The sequence below is a fragment of the Melanostigma gelatinosum genome, assembly GCF_949748355.1.
Source record: "Melanostigma gelatinosum genome assembly, chromosome: 10".
NCBI lineage: Eukaryota > Metazoa > Chordata > Actinopteri > Perciformes > Zoarcidae > Melanostigma > Melanostigma gelatinosum.
In genome coordinates this window covers 13,104,649-13,120,869 of record NC_136643.1, presented here as the reverse complement: position 1 = coordinate 13,120,869, position 16,221 = coordinate 13,104,649, and the positions used below count along the sequence as shown (strand labels likewise).

The 16,221-nt window shown below is 41.5% G+C and overlaps 1 protein-coding gene across 3 annotated transcripts in view; it reads left to right on the top strand.

Moving 5' to 3' along the window:
* The window catches only part of col4a2 (collagen, type IV, alpha 2), a 60,185-nt gene that overhangs the window by 8,512 nt on the left and 35,452 nt on the right, over nucleotides 1–16,221 (top strand). For all 3 annotated transcript variants that reach the window (XM_079277297.1, XM_079277295.1, XM_079277296.1), the window contains exon 4: nucleotides 10,154–10,234. In XM_079277297.1, the coding sequence (XP_079133423.1) occupies nucleotides 10,154–10,234 (81 nt within the window). The remainder of the gene's footprint in view (nucleotides 1–10,153; nucleotides 10,235–16,221) is intronic.

Genomic DNA, 16,221 nt, shown 5'->3' with positions numbered 1-16,221 from the left:
CCCTTGCCCTCACTCCATCTCACAGTGATTAATGGAGAGACACAGGGGTCCCATCAGGCTGTGCTGCAAGAATTCCTCCCAGTCCTTCCAGACTTCAGTCTCTCTGTACAACTCTGTCCCTCGCTTCCTTTTATAGCCTCATTTTGCCCCTGGTCTCGATCCCCCCCTGTCTTCTGTCACCTCGCTCTCTCTCCATCCATCTCTTAAAGGGACACTCGGCAGACGGTCTGTCCTCCCTCTCATTTGCTGTACTCTTCCTCTCTCAGCTTGTCTCCTTCACACTTCAACTCCCCCTCCTCCCCCTCCTCCCCCTCCTCCCCCTCGTGTCCCCATCCTACACGTGAGTCTCTGCTCGTCTGTGTCTCCTCAGTAGAGGTGACTTTTTCTCAGTGAGCTCAGATGGAAGGATTGTTTCAGCTGTGTTTACACAAAGACCTTACATACTCTCACAACATGACTCCTGGCTTGTTAGATGATGTGCTGTTTGGTTCAACAGGTGCCCACATGGTGATTCAATTTCTGGAGTAATTTGTTTGAATTTGATTCTTATTACATCCTGCAGTTTGTCGGTCTTCCATAATGTCGCAATCTCATCAAGTAGGAACATGGCCATTCACTGATCTCACTGTCAGGCTTTACACATTGTTTCCTCTGGACTGGAGACAGACCATTCATTTCCATCGCAGCTGTGGCCTAATTGATGAAACTGAATTATTTCTTGTCATGGGAACAATGTTAACAAAGTTAAATTGCAAAATGTGTGACAACATGACCATGTCCAATTTCTCCTTCTCACTCTTTGTCTCTCTCTGTTATCCCCTGTCTGTCTTTTTGCGTAAAAGTTCTTGAAAACTATTGCCATGAAATTTGGTTTATGCATTCAGTCATCTCTAAGATGAATTGTAACGTGACGTTAGCATCTAGCTCAAAGAACCGCTTTGAGTGCAGCCTCAGAGAGCCACCAGCATGGCGACGGACTATTAGTCTTGTTTCTCTTATTGTGTTATGAACATTGACTATTTTGCCGTTTCCATCCTCTCTGTCTCTGGACTTAAGCCATACAAATCCTACCATCCCAATCATGAATAACTAATTCAAATCGGTCTATGGATATCATCCTTAACCCGCGTGAGTCATCATTATGTATTTCTTATGAGGTAATCGTCTACTCGTAAGTAGAAATAAAAGAGCAAACATGACTGTTCTCAGGCCTATCAGGTGTCCAGATTCTTACTGAATGGATCCTCTCATCTGGATGTGATTGATCATCTTATTAGAGGGCTAAACAGTAGGGCCAGCAACATAGCAAGGTCTGACAGTTTGGACCATTGGCACTAAAATGCAGAACAGAAACGGTTCTAATCCCAGCTCGATTTGGCTCAGACTGTTGCAGGAAGCATTGATTAGAAGTGTGCCCCTCTGGGAAATGGAGTTGAGAGTCTGTGTGACCTGAGGCCGGTTCAGGAGAGGGAAGGTCCAGCTGTGTCAGGCCCAGCGCAGAAACCAGAGCTGTGTTTACACTGGAGCCCAGCCAGAGCAGCACAGTGGGAGTCTCTGCTCTGCTTCTTTCAGGTCCCTCTGCTCTAGTTCATGTTCTCCTTCAAAGTTATGTCCTGCTCTTAGCAGAGTAGCCATGTCCCTCAGTCTCCACCGTTCCCTCTCACCACTCTTTCCCCGTTCATTTAAATTGACAGTGCACACAACAACATATTTTCTGTGGATCTCTGAATATTACTCAAAATGTTGAGTCGCTTTCCAGAGCTGCTCCGCATGAATGTGAGGATTCACAACACGATGTGTTTATTCTCACAGCTGTTCCCATTAAGACGATGGAACTTCATTCATTCCCTTTTCCCTATTTCCTGTGGATTTTCTGTTTGTAAATGTGCTTGGTTTGGGGTGTTTTTATGAGTGCACACAGACTCAAACTCTCTAACAGGAAGTTGATGGTGGTGTGGCAGGAAGATGAATTAGCTGTGTAGAAGCACTGGCTCAGACAAGCTGTACTGAGTATCAGGTATGAAATCTGTAAGATCCATTATGGTCAGCACGACAATTTCCCTTATCACCATAATGGAGGCTTTTGGGACATCTGGTGCTATATTAGGACATGCCTCAGTAATAATAACTACCCCGACACAAACATAGTTATGTTTGATGTTTAGCTCTTCCGGTTTCTGTTTACAAGTGTGTGTGTGTGTGTGTGTGTGTGTGTGTGTGTGTGTGTGTGTGTGTGTGTGTGTGTGTGTGTGTGTGTGTGTGTGTGTGTGTGTGTGTGTGTGTGTGTGTGTGTGTGTGTGTGTGTGTGTGTGTGAGCGTATGGGTGTGTGTGTATCGAACCGTTTTGGGGATGTTTGTTTTACAGTTGGGTTCTGATTATTTTTGTGTTTGTACTATATATAGCTAGAGGCTGAAGCTGCACAGAAAGTATAAACTCCCCCTTTTGACACGCTGGCCTACAAGCCATTTTTTTAACGTCTTTTTCTACTGTTTGTATTCTAGTACTGCGCTGAAAAACAAGAAGCAGCCGGGCAGACAAAACATACGAGATGAAATACATTTTAAAACATAAATGAACAAGTGAATGGATTGTTGAAAAAGTGCATTCTCACAAGGATGCTAACATGCTGATGTTTAGCATTTAAAATGTGTATCATGTTCACCATTGAATTTTAGCATGTTATCATGCTAACTAGGGATGCTAATTTGGATTTTTTTCTGACCGATAGCTCAACCTCGCTAACCTCCCATGAACAGTTAACGACAAGATTAGTGCCTTCCATACAGGGGTGCTGTGTTTGAAGTGCCTAACAAGCCTCACAGCTGCAACCAATGCAATGCAATTACCAATGCTGAGATATTTCAGTCTGGACCAAAGTGATGGACTGACTAACCATCTAATTGACATAATGCTACACCACTAGCATGGCCAAAAACACTCACTATGAACAAAACGTGGCTAATATTTTACGTATCCTCTTGATTCAGACGTTAACTTCGTGTTGCATGCTAAGAGTGAATCCGTCAATGAGATGGTTCTCAGCTGGAGAAGGGAGTATCACACAGCCAGTGCAGAATCCGTCTCACCACTAACATTGACGTATAGTGCAGATGTACATCAAGGCGTATCACGCAGCATGTTTCCATCGCAGATGTGTGTTCCACATACCCATTCTCAGAGCATCTTGTTAACAGTGGCCAGGTGTTTCAAATGCAACGAGTTTAAGCTTTCTCATCATAACAGTGACAGATTGTCTGACATACAGTGTATAAATATATACGCGCACACAAAGACACAGGCAATCAAAATGAAAATGGTGAAAACTCAGGCAAATACAAAATGCCAAAAGAGTGTACCTTCCTTCCTTCCTTGGTGTTTGTATTACGTCAAATTATGTCAAAATTATATTCGTAGTATAAACTAAAATATATGCTATGTGAACCTCGATAAGACGGTAACCCTCCTTTAAATACTTTTTAGTTTCCTACAGAAACTTTAGATACATATTATTTGAAAATCAACCAGAAACTAAAGTAAATGATAAAAATAAATGATATACTTTTGAAAAGTGAGGAGGACATGGCCCGGCCGTTCCCAGTGGAAGTGATGCATACATCATAGGCGCTTTTTAAGAAGTAGGCGTAGTCACCGCAGCGTCATCCATTGGTTTGTTGATTCCAGTTTTGAAGCTTGTCAATCACAGGGTAGCCACGTCCTAAAGCATACCCTGTTTTATTGTATTTTACTCGAAATGGGACCATATTTTAAGAAATGAATGAACATCTTGCTGTATTGGAGAAAACCTGAAACTTGTATTTGACGAGTAAACTCAATTTAAACTCAGTTTACAATGTTTACTGAGAAATGAGAAGTAAGATAATTTTCTCATAGCCATCTCATTAATGGACATCTATACAATCAGACTTATTTTTGCCTCTGACGGCCATTAGAAAGAATGCAAGTTTAAGGCTCCCCCACATTGGCTTCACCTTCAGAACCAGAGGCTGCCACCTTGCATCGAGTACATCAGCAGTTTGCACTTGCACAAGGCCTCCCTTATAATCTGGAAACCCTCAAATAAACTTGGTTTGATTCATTTGCTTTTGTACAAGTACCTCCAACTCTTTAGTATTGTGGTTAAATTGGTTTTCCAAAGCCTCCATCTCTTGAGTTCAGCGCTTAATGGTGTCTTTGTGTTAGTCAGTTCTTCTGAAGTGATGTGATGATGGTAGCAGCCTTCTGAGGGTTCAGTTAGCGAGACAAGTGGTTGTAGAAGTGAATTGGCATCCGCCAAATTGAATAGTGGGATCAGGCATTCCTCTTGTCAAAGTGGAAAGGCCACAGGTCAGAGCCTTCATTGAGGATGAGCAATAGCCTCTGACAAACAGTCCACACATCAACCACTTATGGTCACAGGTTTCCTTGTAGTCAGATTTGGTTTCTGTTGACTCAAGGAGCCTTAAGAGCCTTCATTAGCGTTATCACAGCAGCCACGTTTTACATCTCTCTCCTCAGTTTCGTCTGTCCTCCTAGGGTGAGTTACTGAAGGCTAGCCTACAAACCGTGTCACCACCACTCCCAGATCAAACGCTCATCCTGACCTGGAGTAGTCTGTGATCTCTGTTCATTCGATACCACGGGGGGTCTCACACGAACACTGTTTTGGCTTCACTGTGTCGTTTCATGTGTGACAACTGAGAAACCATCTCAATGAGGCAGTTTGTCATTTTCCATCACCTGAGGTTCAGAGTGTCGCTGTCATGATCTTTCTGTGACACCGAGGTTGATATGTGAATGCTCGTATGTTTAAACAACAGAGTAAACGAAATACTATCTGTGTTACAAAAAGAGCGCTTGACTTTTTTGACCAACACAAAAATGATGGTTTTATGTGGAAAATGACGGGCAGAAACAGGAGATTTACTGACTTCCTCTGAAATGTGTCTGTCTCTGTCACAACAACACCACTCCTCTAAGTCAAGGACATCATGCACATTTCTGTATTACGGTTTCAGCTTGTTAAGAATCTGCAGGGATCATGGGATGTTTCAGTGAGTCATTTACCGGGGGAGATGTGGAATGTTCAGCTGTGTGTCGACATCACGGTCTCCCATCTGTCTGTTTCTTTTCCGTGTGTGTTGTATGCCCTGTTTGCTGTTTCATTAAATAGGGGCGAGGCTTTACCATGTATTTTCTAGATTCCATTGATTGTTTTATGTACTTATCTGAATTAAGCTAAGTAACAACCTAAATTATGAAGATTATCTGAAATAAAATGTCTCTGTTTATGTCTCTCTTGGTGGCATTTGGAATTTCTTTCAACCATATGATTATGGGTGCATTTTGTCAAATTATTGCGGGTTCCTGATTGCTCTGGAATACCATAAATCCTCCCATGATCCTTCTGTTTTTTGCCTCTTTAGCCGTCTCTAGCTGAAAGCCAAAGCCATACGTTGTCCTCTTAGTTCCATCCTTAGTTGCAGTTCTTCTTCCGTTTTAGTCTTGTCATCATCCTGTTCCCGTGGCTGAGATGCTGTGTTGATTTTGGCTTCTTTTGACATTGACAGGAAGTGTTAGGAAGTGCTTATGTCTGTGGTAAACCTACTCTACATATTACATGGAAAAGCCAAAGACCATGGCGAGTCAGGCTGACCACAGACAAGCCACACAAACCAACCATCATCATGTCTGCATGTTCTGTGTGATGATGGAAACAATTAGTCAATACACAGAAAATTAACAAACCAACAATTGTGATCAACCAATTCATCATTTAATCAAAGCATTGATACAAATCTGAATCCATTTGACATATAAATTGATGAATATTCTTGGCCTCTCTCTTGAGAACCTGTGATGAGCATATTTTTAACATTTTTTGTTGTCTTTAAGCAAGGAATTAAAAACAATCAGCAAGTTCAAAAGAAAATGTTTTGAAACTGGACAACCACCCACAAGAGTAAAGGCAATGCTCCCTCTTAATTCAGAACATCTATAGTGTGGAAGTATATCACCAAAATATATATATAATGAAAACTATCAGACTTTTTATGGCCATGGAAAATACTCACCTCTGATTAGCTGACAGTCTATTAAAATCTTATTTTGGGATATAGCAAACAAACAAAGAATCAGTACAAGTGTAATTCAACTACAGTTGAACGTTATTTAACCATAGCAACAATACTTATGATCCATCATACTGTAACATGATGTTGTGGGACGTATTCTTGGTAGACAAATTCATGAAGCGCTGAGGAACATTATCATTTCCTGCACGTGGACAAAGAGTCCTGTCATAGACAATAATGGAATAACAGAGTAGGTGAAGGAAAATGTCTCCAACTGGTCCAATACTGTCTCAAATTATTGCTTAACAACAACAAATAGAAGCACCTGTATCTAATGAAATGTATTCTTTTCAGAAGAAGAAAATGTAATTGACAACCAAAGTGCACTGAATCACCTGTCTCTGTATCGACAAAGAAACCATAATACACAAGTCTTTCTAATAGCATTAATAGCAGTTATATATGAATGCGTATCAGCAGTAGCGGAAATAAAATACATCTGAGCGTGAGAAACAGTGCTGTTGATCCAGCTGGTTTTATTTTTTTAATTTAATGTACATCGAAGGACATTTGGAGCGAGGCACCGGAGCAGTCGTAACGAACAGGGAGGCAACAGAAACAACATTCCTCATTAAAAAAGGCATTAATCTGACAAATGTGGCTTGAAGACCTTGAACTCAAACTCTGTTTGATGTTCGGGAAACACTGATGAAGGCAGGTTGATAAGAAATCCAAAAATAGTACACATGAATGGTTTGTGTGCAGTAGACGCCCCTAGTGTACACATACATACACACATGGCCATAGATACACACAGATATATGTAACAGACATTTAAATATCAACTCACTGGCTCTATTTCTACAGACTGATCCAAGTTAGATATATTTTACGGACCTTTTATTAAGGGTAAGGCACTGTGGCTCTCTGAATTCTTAAGACTTTATTTCCTTAATCCTTAATTAAAGTGTTTCTTTAAGGGAAAATGTAGATTTTCTCCTGATGAAACACAATAACACATATTTTCTTCTTGTAGTTCTGCTTATAGCGACGGATAAACTGGTATACACACTCTAGACACACTTCAAAACGGGGGAACCTGGCAAGAGAGGAACAGGATTTGTTTTGGCTCAGGGGATACCGTGTTGGCTCTAAGAGGACAACCGCATGTTGTTACATGGCCTTTTTTTGTAGTCCATCTTTTATGGCCCATTTTACTGCTCCTTTGACTTTCGTGTGTGGTCTGAGTGATGTACACAATTGCACAGGTTCATTTATATAGTAAGAGGGTGTTTTTTGTTGTTGTTGTGGAAAGCATGATAACGTTTATGCACGTGATTGCAGTTTTGAAGTAGAGCAGATGACTGCAATGGATGCAAGGGACTTTACAGCACATAAAAGATGATCAACACTGGGAGCCATACTGTAAACGAGACGGATGACAAACTGACCTGGTTTGTCTGACTGTTCTCATAACAAGGACATAACTTTACATTCTCATTTATATTTTTAAAACCTCTGGAATAGATATTATTAATGGGTTCTTCAGTAAAAGATAGGAGACACTGCAGGATGACGTCAGCTCATCTGTGCTTTAGAGGCAGAAATTAACATTCATTATGCAGCAGACACGTAGCAATGTATCTTTTCTCTGTTTACAAATGACTGGCAGTTGAGTCTGGTATTCACGAAAGATTTACATCGATGTCAGATGTATGGTAATAGTCTGCAGGACCCCACGCTGTGGTATAGGTGGTCTGGATTCATCTGTCTCTCTTGTTGCATTGTGCAGTGATTTGGCAACTAATTTAGTTACCGTATGTGTCTGTCCTTATAAGTTGAAGCAAACAGCTCCTGATTCGTTTGTAATGAGTCAGTGTGAAGAACAACCGGACCAAAGTAAAAGGCAACAATGCATTTTCTTTTGTCTTGACCAAATGAATGAAGAAAGACGGGACATAGGCAGAACGTTTTTTTAACTTAGTCAATTTTGTAAACATATGATGTTTTGTACTTTTTGATATGGTGGAATATTGTTGTTCTATAGAGCTGTGTGGCGCTGATCTAAATAAATGCAGCAACACAATGCCGTGCAAGGAATGCAATGCAGTAACTATGGAAAAGGAGATTTTGACAAAGAATGGGTCATCGGTGACGGTGGGTGGAGACAACAGGATACTGTAGTTTGATCCTATTGTCCTCTGCTGAAGCAGCCATCGTCTATGTTGAGCCTGTAAACTGTAAAGTTGAATTGATGGTGCATAGCTCCATAATGTGTAATTGCCTTTATGGGAGCCAATCCTTTGTGTGTCTGTCCGCAGATGACGCAGTCTATTGTCTATGTTTTGGACTTCCACCTCAATGTGGAGAAAGGTCATGCCGTTACTCTGTTGCATCCTAATTGGGATGATGTGACCTTCTGCTTTTGTCTCCACTCCTGAAACTAAAAGTATTGTAAAGGTATTCCCCCTGCAGAGGAGACTTGCTTTGGTTTCGGTGTGGACAGAGTTTGCTTCCATAGCATGCAGGCTAAATTAAACGCATCACAGCATGTCTTTGCTTTATCAAACAGGGGTTTGAAAGGAACCTTTTAGATCCACTGGTAGTTAACCAAGAAATGCAGCCTTGTGCATTCCATAAGGGAGGGGAAGAGGGTCTTTTTGTTGTGGAGATAGGGGATCAGTAAAGGACAACGTCTCTAGAGTAAAAGAAGGTCTTTGTGTGTGTGGAGAGTCTCAATGTGGCCATTGTAAGAGAGACCGTTGGGATCTGCTGTCAAATTGAAGAGGGAGAATTATTCTGATTTTTTTTTTCTGCCGTTTTGTTGCCACTGTGGGCATAAAGTGCCCATTTTTATTCTTTTTTTTTTTAAACAAGGGAGAGGGGAGGGTATTGAGGCATTCGCTATGGTATGGCTGTGTAGGTGGAGCACGTAGGCAGACACAAGAGACAGACGTCATAACCAGCTCCATTGAGCCTCTCTGCGTGTCTATCGTCAAAGTTTCACTCACACATGCTAATTGAACCCAATTGCCCAAACTTTGGAAATTTGGAGTTGAAGAAACGCTATATGCAGTGTGTGTGTCTGTGTCTTTGTTTCATTACTAATCACTCAGGCACAAAGGTGAAAACTTCATTGAAACATTTCCAGTCATGCATTTAAATAGGGCTGGAGGGTCTAAACGGATCTGTTAAAATAAACATTTTGGGTTCGGTGAATTGCTTCAGCAATGAATTTGAGCTGATGTGCGTCTGTTTTGAAGCATTGAGGGTTAAGGTGTGGCTCTCAACACGTTATGTTGTGTCTACAGTTTTGTCAAGGCTTCTAATTGTTTTGCTTCTGTTGCTGATCAGCAAGAAATGTGGTCGTGGCACAAGATCCCGAAAACCAAACTTGGATTTTGCATGTGATTTTCATTTGAAACACCACATGAACACAAAACGTTCTCCAAGATTCCATTCTGTCTTAATTATGTTTCCAGCTATGTCAGCCAGCGTAGGGTCTCGCCACCTCTGACCTGTGGGTTGGGAAAGCCCGTTTGTGTGACTGCTCTCTTTGATCGTGTCATGTCCACTGTGTGATTGTGTCATGTCGAGCACAGATCGGCCTGTGATGGTGGGTGGTTTTGTTGGTATGCAGACATCTACAGACAAATTGCCCCCGTGAGCGGCCGGACTCAGACTATTAGATGAATAGGATTTTCAGGAGACATCCATTATGTGTGGACATCCATCATGAGTCATTCGAGCCACATACAAAACATCCTCTCTGCACACCAGACCAATATCAACAACTGTGCAAGGCAACACTAAAACAGTCTTACACACGTAAACAACAAGTGTTTTCACAAACCACAGCGTACACAAACATGGTCACGTCATGCCTACAGTACACAACGTTGTACCCCCCACACTGTGTCCCATCTCAGCCACAAAGAGCAAAGCAAGCCACAACACATGGACACACATCTCTACTGTGTTTATGTAAATGAAGTGGACAGCAAAATGTTGCGGTTTCCTGTATATGTGACGTCCAATAGCCCAGCTCTAACTTCCATGTTGTCTGTTTTGTGTCTGACAGGGTGGGAAGAAGCACAGTGGCCCCTGTGGAGGAAGAGACTGCAGCGGAGGCTGTAAATGTTTCCCAGAGAAGGGTGCCAGGGTAAGTCCCAGACTGTAATTTCTGGTCCAATTAACTTTGAAAGCACCCCTCTCTCTTTCTATCTCTATCTTCCTTAACCTCTGTGTTAACCAGTTCTTTATATTTAGTCAGAAAAAACAAACAAGGACATGATCCTATATGATGCTTTATAAAGGCCTCTGCAGATTGTAATTTGCCTGTAGCAAACCTAATAGCGTCTTATAGATCCCTATGGTATATTATGTGTTCAAAATGGCTCCACATCTTCTTCTTCAAAAGGAGAAGGCTGATGTTGTTCGATATTTTTCACAATGTCAACAAATAACATAAAAAGATCAAAACTAATATCGCATTGATGCTTAATAGCCAGTCTGTCTGTGCTGCTGTAAGTACCAGAAGAGCACCGAATGTTTATTAAGCCACCGCTAAACAATATTCCCCAACAAAGTCACTGTTGTATGCGAGTAATGTTTGCTAAAAATGAGATTGCCCAGCTGATTCAGGAAATGATGGAGCCTTTTTCCAAAAAATAAAACTATGATTGTTAGGGATGGGTATCGTTTAACAAATTAAGATGCCAGTACCACTTCCAGTACCCTTAAAGTGATACCAAGACAGTACTTCATTCTATACCCATCATTTGATCATGTCCGAAGAACTTCTTATCGGAGATTAAAGTTTCACAACAATGCAATGTAAATATGTAAAATCATGTGAATGTATGAGTCTGCCATGGGCATTCAGCCATATGGAAGACCGTGCTGCTGAAAGTCATTCGTTATAAATACTTCCTTTCTTAAATCACACATCTGTGGAGTTTAAGTGTTGAAATTCACACCATTAACCCCCTAAAAGAGGAGGTCGGAGTGGAAGGAGTGTGGGAGAGCCATTAGGGAGAGAAATGAAAGACAGAAAGAAGCGATAGGGGCCATAGGTTTGACAGAAGAGCCAAGAGACAGACATAGACTAAACATACTGAGATAACAAGCTTAGAGTGAGTGGCTGGGGTTCTGCATGACTAAAGGCTGCTGTATGCTTCTGACACGTGCTGGCCAGATCATCAGATCACTCTCTAATCATGGACTGGAGGTTCAACAAACCCAAAGTGTTGTAACCTTCAGAATCAGGCAGTTAACGCCTACTACAGTTGTCAAGACGTGTTTAGGAGTAATTTAATTGGTTCAGCAAATTCATTCTTTTCCAGGATAGACGTGGATGAGAAGTGTTTTCTGACTAACCTTAGTTTGCACAGGCTTGTAGAAGAGCTGCTTTAAACACCTCCAACATCTTAGCTACACGCTTAGCATGATTGCTGGACTGTGCTGTGCCTGAAGAACAAAAAGAAGCAGTGAGGTAGTTATGGCCCCAAGTTGCATCAAGTACTTGGACCCCGTTCTACCTCCTGCTTGAAGGTCTCGTTTTTTCATTTATTTTCATGTTATTTGTTCGACTTGTTTTCAAGGTCTGAAGTGTGTTTTGATACCCGTATTTGTTACTTCCTGTCTCTTGCTGTTTGGTGAATGCAACAGTGCCCAGTACTAGACAAGGGAAGGTATTTAGAAGACATTTGCAACAGCAAATACGTTTTGAAGGAAACGTAATGCTGACCGGACTACGCTTTCTAAAAACAAGTTAATTAACGTATCTTGTAAGTTGCAAGAATGTTGATACTGAATTAACTGTTTCTAAAGTTTGACTGAAACCACAATCTTTCCGTAACCAAAGTGTTTTTGTTGCCTAAGCCCAAACACAGACGGGACCTTGTGTCACAGTGCCTCGCCTTGTACGTCTGTTTAATAATAGACAACCGTGATTGTTAAAAAGAGCAGTTGCACGGAAGGTATTATTAAAAATACTCATATAAATATGATAATAGAGCGCTCATAGGAACTATAAATATCTCAGTTCAGCAGTGTGATATGGTAAACCCAAGGACTGAAATGCACTCTTGTAAAACTCCCCGTCTACTAGTAAAGAGCAGCTCCTGTGGGAGGCAATCTTATAAAAATACAGAGGTGAAGAAAGGAATGGCCCGACAACTGTACTTTGGCACGCACTGAGAATTTACCAGAGCAATTTTACAGTCGGCCTGACATTTGACCTGCACGCTCTCTGTGGATACAGGAAACCCTGTAAGGAGGCATAGAGAGGAAGTTCCACATTCCACATCTGAAGGATGCAAAAGCCTGACGACAGGATCAGCAGACCACCTTTCCCTTCCACCTCTCCCCCCCCCCTCTCTCTCACGCTTTGTGAAGGAAAGGATTGCGATCGGTCAGTGACGAAGTGATAATGCCAAGAGAGTGAACAGCTTTTAGTACGCAGTAGAACCATGGCATTGTTCGTGCTTTGTCTATGAAAACAAGAAAAAGTAAAGAAGTAAAAACATACTCTGAGTATTTCGTCCTTTACACATCTGGTTTGTTAAAAATGAAGTGTAAAAACATTTCTCACGCACACTGATTTGGCTCTTAAAACTCTCAGAGGCGCCAGACATTATACATTCTCCGTTGTTTTTCTCTCACTCTTGTTGTCCCTGATTCATTGCGTGCATATTTCAGCTGTAAGTTTCCGAACATTACTGTTGCAACTGAAACGTTCCCCTTGTATGCATTGCCCAACTGATGTACGTGTTTAAGAATACAATGGAAACCAAGATGGATTCTCACAGATGTATTCATCCCTCTGGGGTTTCTGGCTTTACGTCTATCTCCATTCCGTCCAAACCTTTCCCTCGTCATGGCCATGAGCGCTTTACTGAATAGGTCAAACTGTTCCTTCGCAGCTGTCTTGATTGGCTGAGACCTGACACAGCTGTGGCGATTAGGTGAATGGTTGTTAATGAGTAAATGGGGGCTATCAACATCTTGGTGTGGCTACTTTATGTGCAAGTAGAATTCCTTTATTTGAGCATCATCGTTTCTGTGTCCCGTCTTCCTTTCCCTTGTTTTTTTTTTTTTACCATGGCTCTACTGAACATTTGAGTATGTTTCTGCTTTTTTCAGTTTTTGGTCACTTGTCTCAGTAGTGGTCTTCATCCGGAGCTGTTTTAAAAAGAAGAAAAGCTTAAAAACTCCACTGCTCAGCACCAAAAAGCAGACAAACAAAGTTAGCGACTAGCTGGTGAACATAGTGGAGCATTTAGTAACGAAAGAGACGGATATTTTCCTCATGAGTTGGTGGAGACCAAAACAGAGCTTAAAGGAGAGTGAATATTGGCCTTACATTCATTATGTACATTCACTGTGGCCGTGACAACTTCAAAAGGTGATAATATGTCAATAGTGTGTGTACAGCTTGTTGCGCTGCCCACAAGTAGCCCCCAAGTCTCATTCAACATAAATAACAAAGATGTGACCAATCCAGTTTCTCTGGGAAGAGGGTCATATGAGGTACTTCATGAATCAATGCTGGAATTTTCATGTACCAAGTGAGACGTTGGTGTGAAGTTGGATGTACTGAATGTCCGGACACGGACGAGAGAGAGACACAGCGAGCGTGAGAGAGAGAGCGAGAGAGAGAGAGAGAGAGAGAGAGAGAGTGTGAAAGAATGAAAATGATTGTTTGGTGGGGAATGAATATTCATTTTATGGGTCTTTCTGCTTTGGATGGAGAGCAGAGATTTGGCAAGCTGAGTCTCCAGCCTCTACACCCACTCCCCTGGCAGAGAGCGCATTGCAAGTGGGCAGAAAAATATCAAGCTCCCCTTAGCCCACTTCCAAAAGTCCTCACTGTTCTTTGGCATCATTAGTGGATTGTAGTCCTGAAATCAGTCATAAAAAGGGAAACAAGCAACCCTAAAATGGATTAATGATGAAATAAATTAGGCACACAAAGCATCTGAAGTAGTTCACAAGACCACAAGTGTTTAGCAGATCAATGCTGTCTTTTGTGCTGGGAGTCTTTCCGTCCTCAGTTCTCAGAAACAGGGAGTGGCGCCGGGTTTTATTGAGACAACTTCGGTTTAGAGAACAGGAGCGCTCATCTGCATGAGCTCACGGTCTCTCCTCATCCCATACATTTGACATAGAGATAAAGAAACATCTGGAGAGGAAAGAGAGAGAGACGGATGACATGGGACAAACATAGACACTACGCAGATTGAGAGATGCTGTCCTGTCCACCATGGGAAAAGCCGCCACAGCTGATGTCGAACAGGAAATGACACACGTCTCAGGAAGCTGAGCACAATGACAGTCCACTGATCTTTTTTTAATATTGACGCTCTCTGTTTTTGTGGGAACAAGATGGTCTGTGTTTTTGGCTTCAGCTATAAATGGCAGAGATCTCCCTGTTCCATGAAAACAAGTCCATATACCTACAGTACATTCTGAGTCCAGTACCCATGATGACTGTCATGGGCCTTCCTGTCTGCTCAGGGACAGGACGACGGCACAGAGAGGAGTGCCGCAGGTTCGGATAAGATCAAAGACCCCTTTGAATATATTTTCACCAAAGGGGGGGAAGCCCTGTACTGATGGTTTTCTGGTTCTTTGAAGGATCATAACCTCGAAGCCTTAGGGACATTTTACGAGTCCTCAGCATATAAAACATCAAAACTCACAAATGCAGGACATTCATGGTGAAGCAAAATAGTTTTTCCTTAGTCCCTGAAAACCTTTTCAGCATGGAGATGCATACTATTTCCAACTTGGCAGTAGTGATCGAAGCAGACATTTTGGCCTGAAAACAGTCAATATGAACTATTTTGTGTATAAAATAACCTCTTCCTAATTCTTGAACTGAAATCAGGTTGAACTTTTTCTGATTAGAGCTGCTTCACCAACAGTAACAGGATGTATCTTCCTTCCTGATAGAAACAAATTGTCTGTCAGTAGAGGAGGAGAGATAAGTTAGTGAACTGATTTACTGGCACTGATAACATGCTCGTTTGTATTCGGGGCGTGTTGTAGCTTCACATATCAGTAGAAGACATGATGCGTAGTGGCAGTTTTCATTCTGTCAGCCCCTCAATCCAAACCTGCAATCAGGAGACTCATCTGTCCCTGTATTCCCTCTCTATTGACCTTGATCTTGACAGGCCCTATTAGGGAGGAACTACCAACTGTGGAGCAATTATATAAAGAAAAATGTGTGTGTGAGTGAAGGGAAGGGAAGCAAAAAAACCTGCTGCTATCACTAAAACTCTTGACAGGAAGATTTTCTTTTCCAAAGATTGTTGGAAAATGGAATTCAGTAAGGGTCACAGTCTGGCTTTGTCCTGTATGAAATCCATGTTTGTTTGTATGCCTGCAGGTGAGCTCGCCGGATCTCCCACACCCCCAGCAGTGTTTTATTTTTTTTAACTTTAATCCTTCTTCTGAACACCTTTTTTTTAGATTTTTTTGCCACAACTGCCACCATGCTCCTATAGTTCCTGCTTCCTTACTCGTTTCTTCCGTATTGGTAATTACTCTCGCTACCAGAGGGGGGAGACAAAAGTTACGCCCTCCAGCTCTCAAGCTGCAGGAGCAATTGGAAATATTTTGGGAGAGGTTTAGGCAAACAGACCAGCTGTTTGTTTGTGTTAATGCACGATGTATCAGGCAAAATCTGGAAGAAATAGCATTGGTTACAACCAGTTGCCTATTTACCCATCTAACACAAATAATGCAACATTTATTTACAGCCAAGTTTCTCTTCCCTTAATAAGTGTAAATCCAATATTCACTTTTCTTTTAGCTCTGGTTTGGTCTCCACCAACTCCCTTGAAATAGATCTGGCCATTGAGCGGATAAATGCTCTGTTTATCAGACATTTGGTCTTGGGAAAATAGGAATTAAAAAAATAATAATAACAGCTGTCTGGAAACTTTGATGATATGATGGGATTTAATTAGAACAGAAAGTTATGCAAAGTAAAACAAAAACAATGAGCTTAAAGTTTTTAAAATGATACGTAGAGATGAGGAGATCTGCAGTGATCATTTGCTTTTGGGTCATCACTGAGTGACCCCTTAAATATTATACATAATCTTTACTTCCATTGTTATAGAAAAAAGTATATCA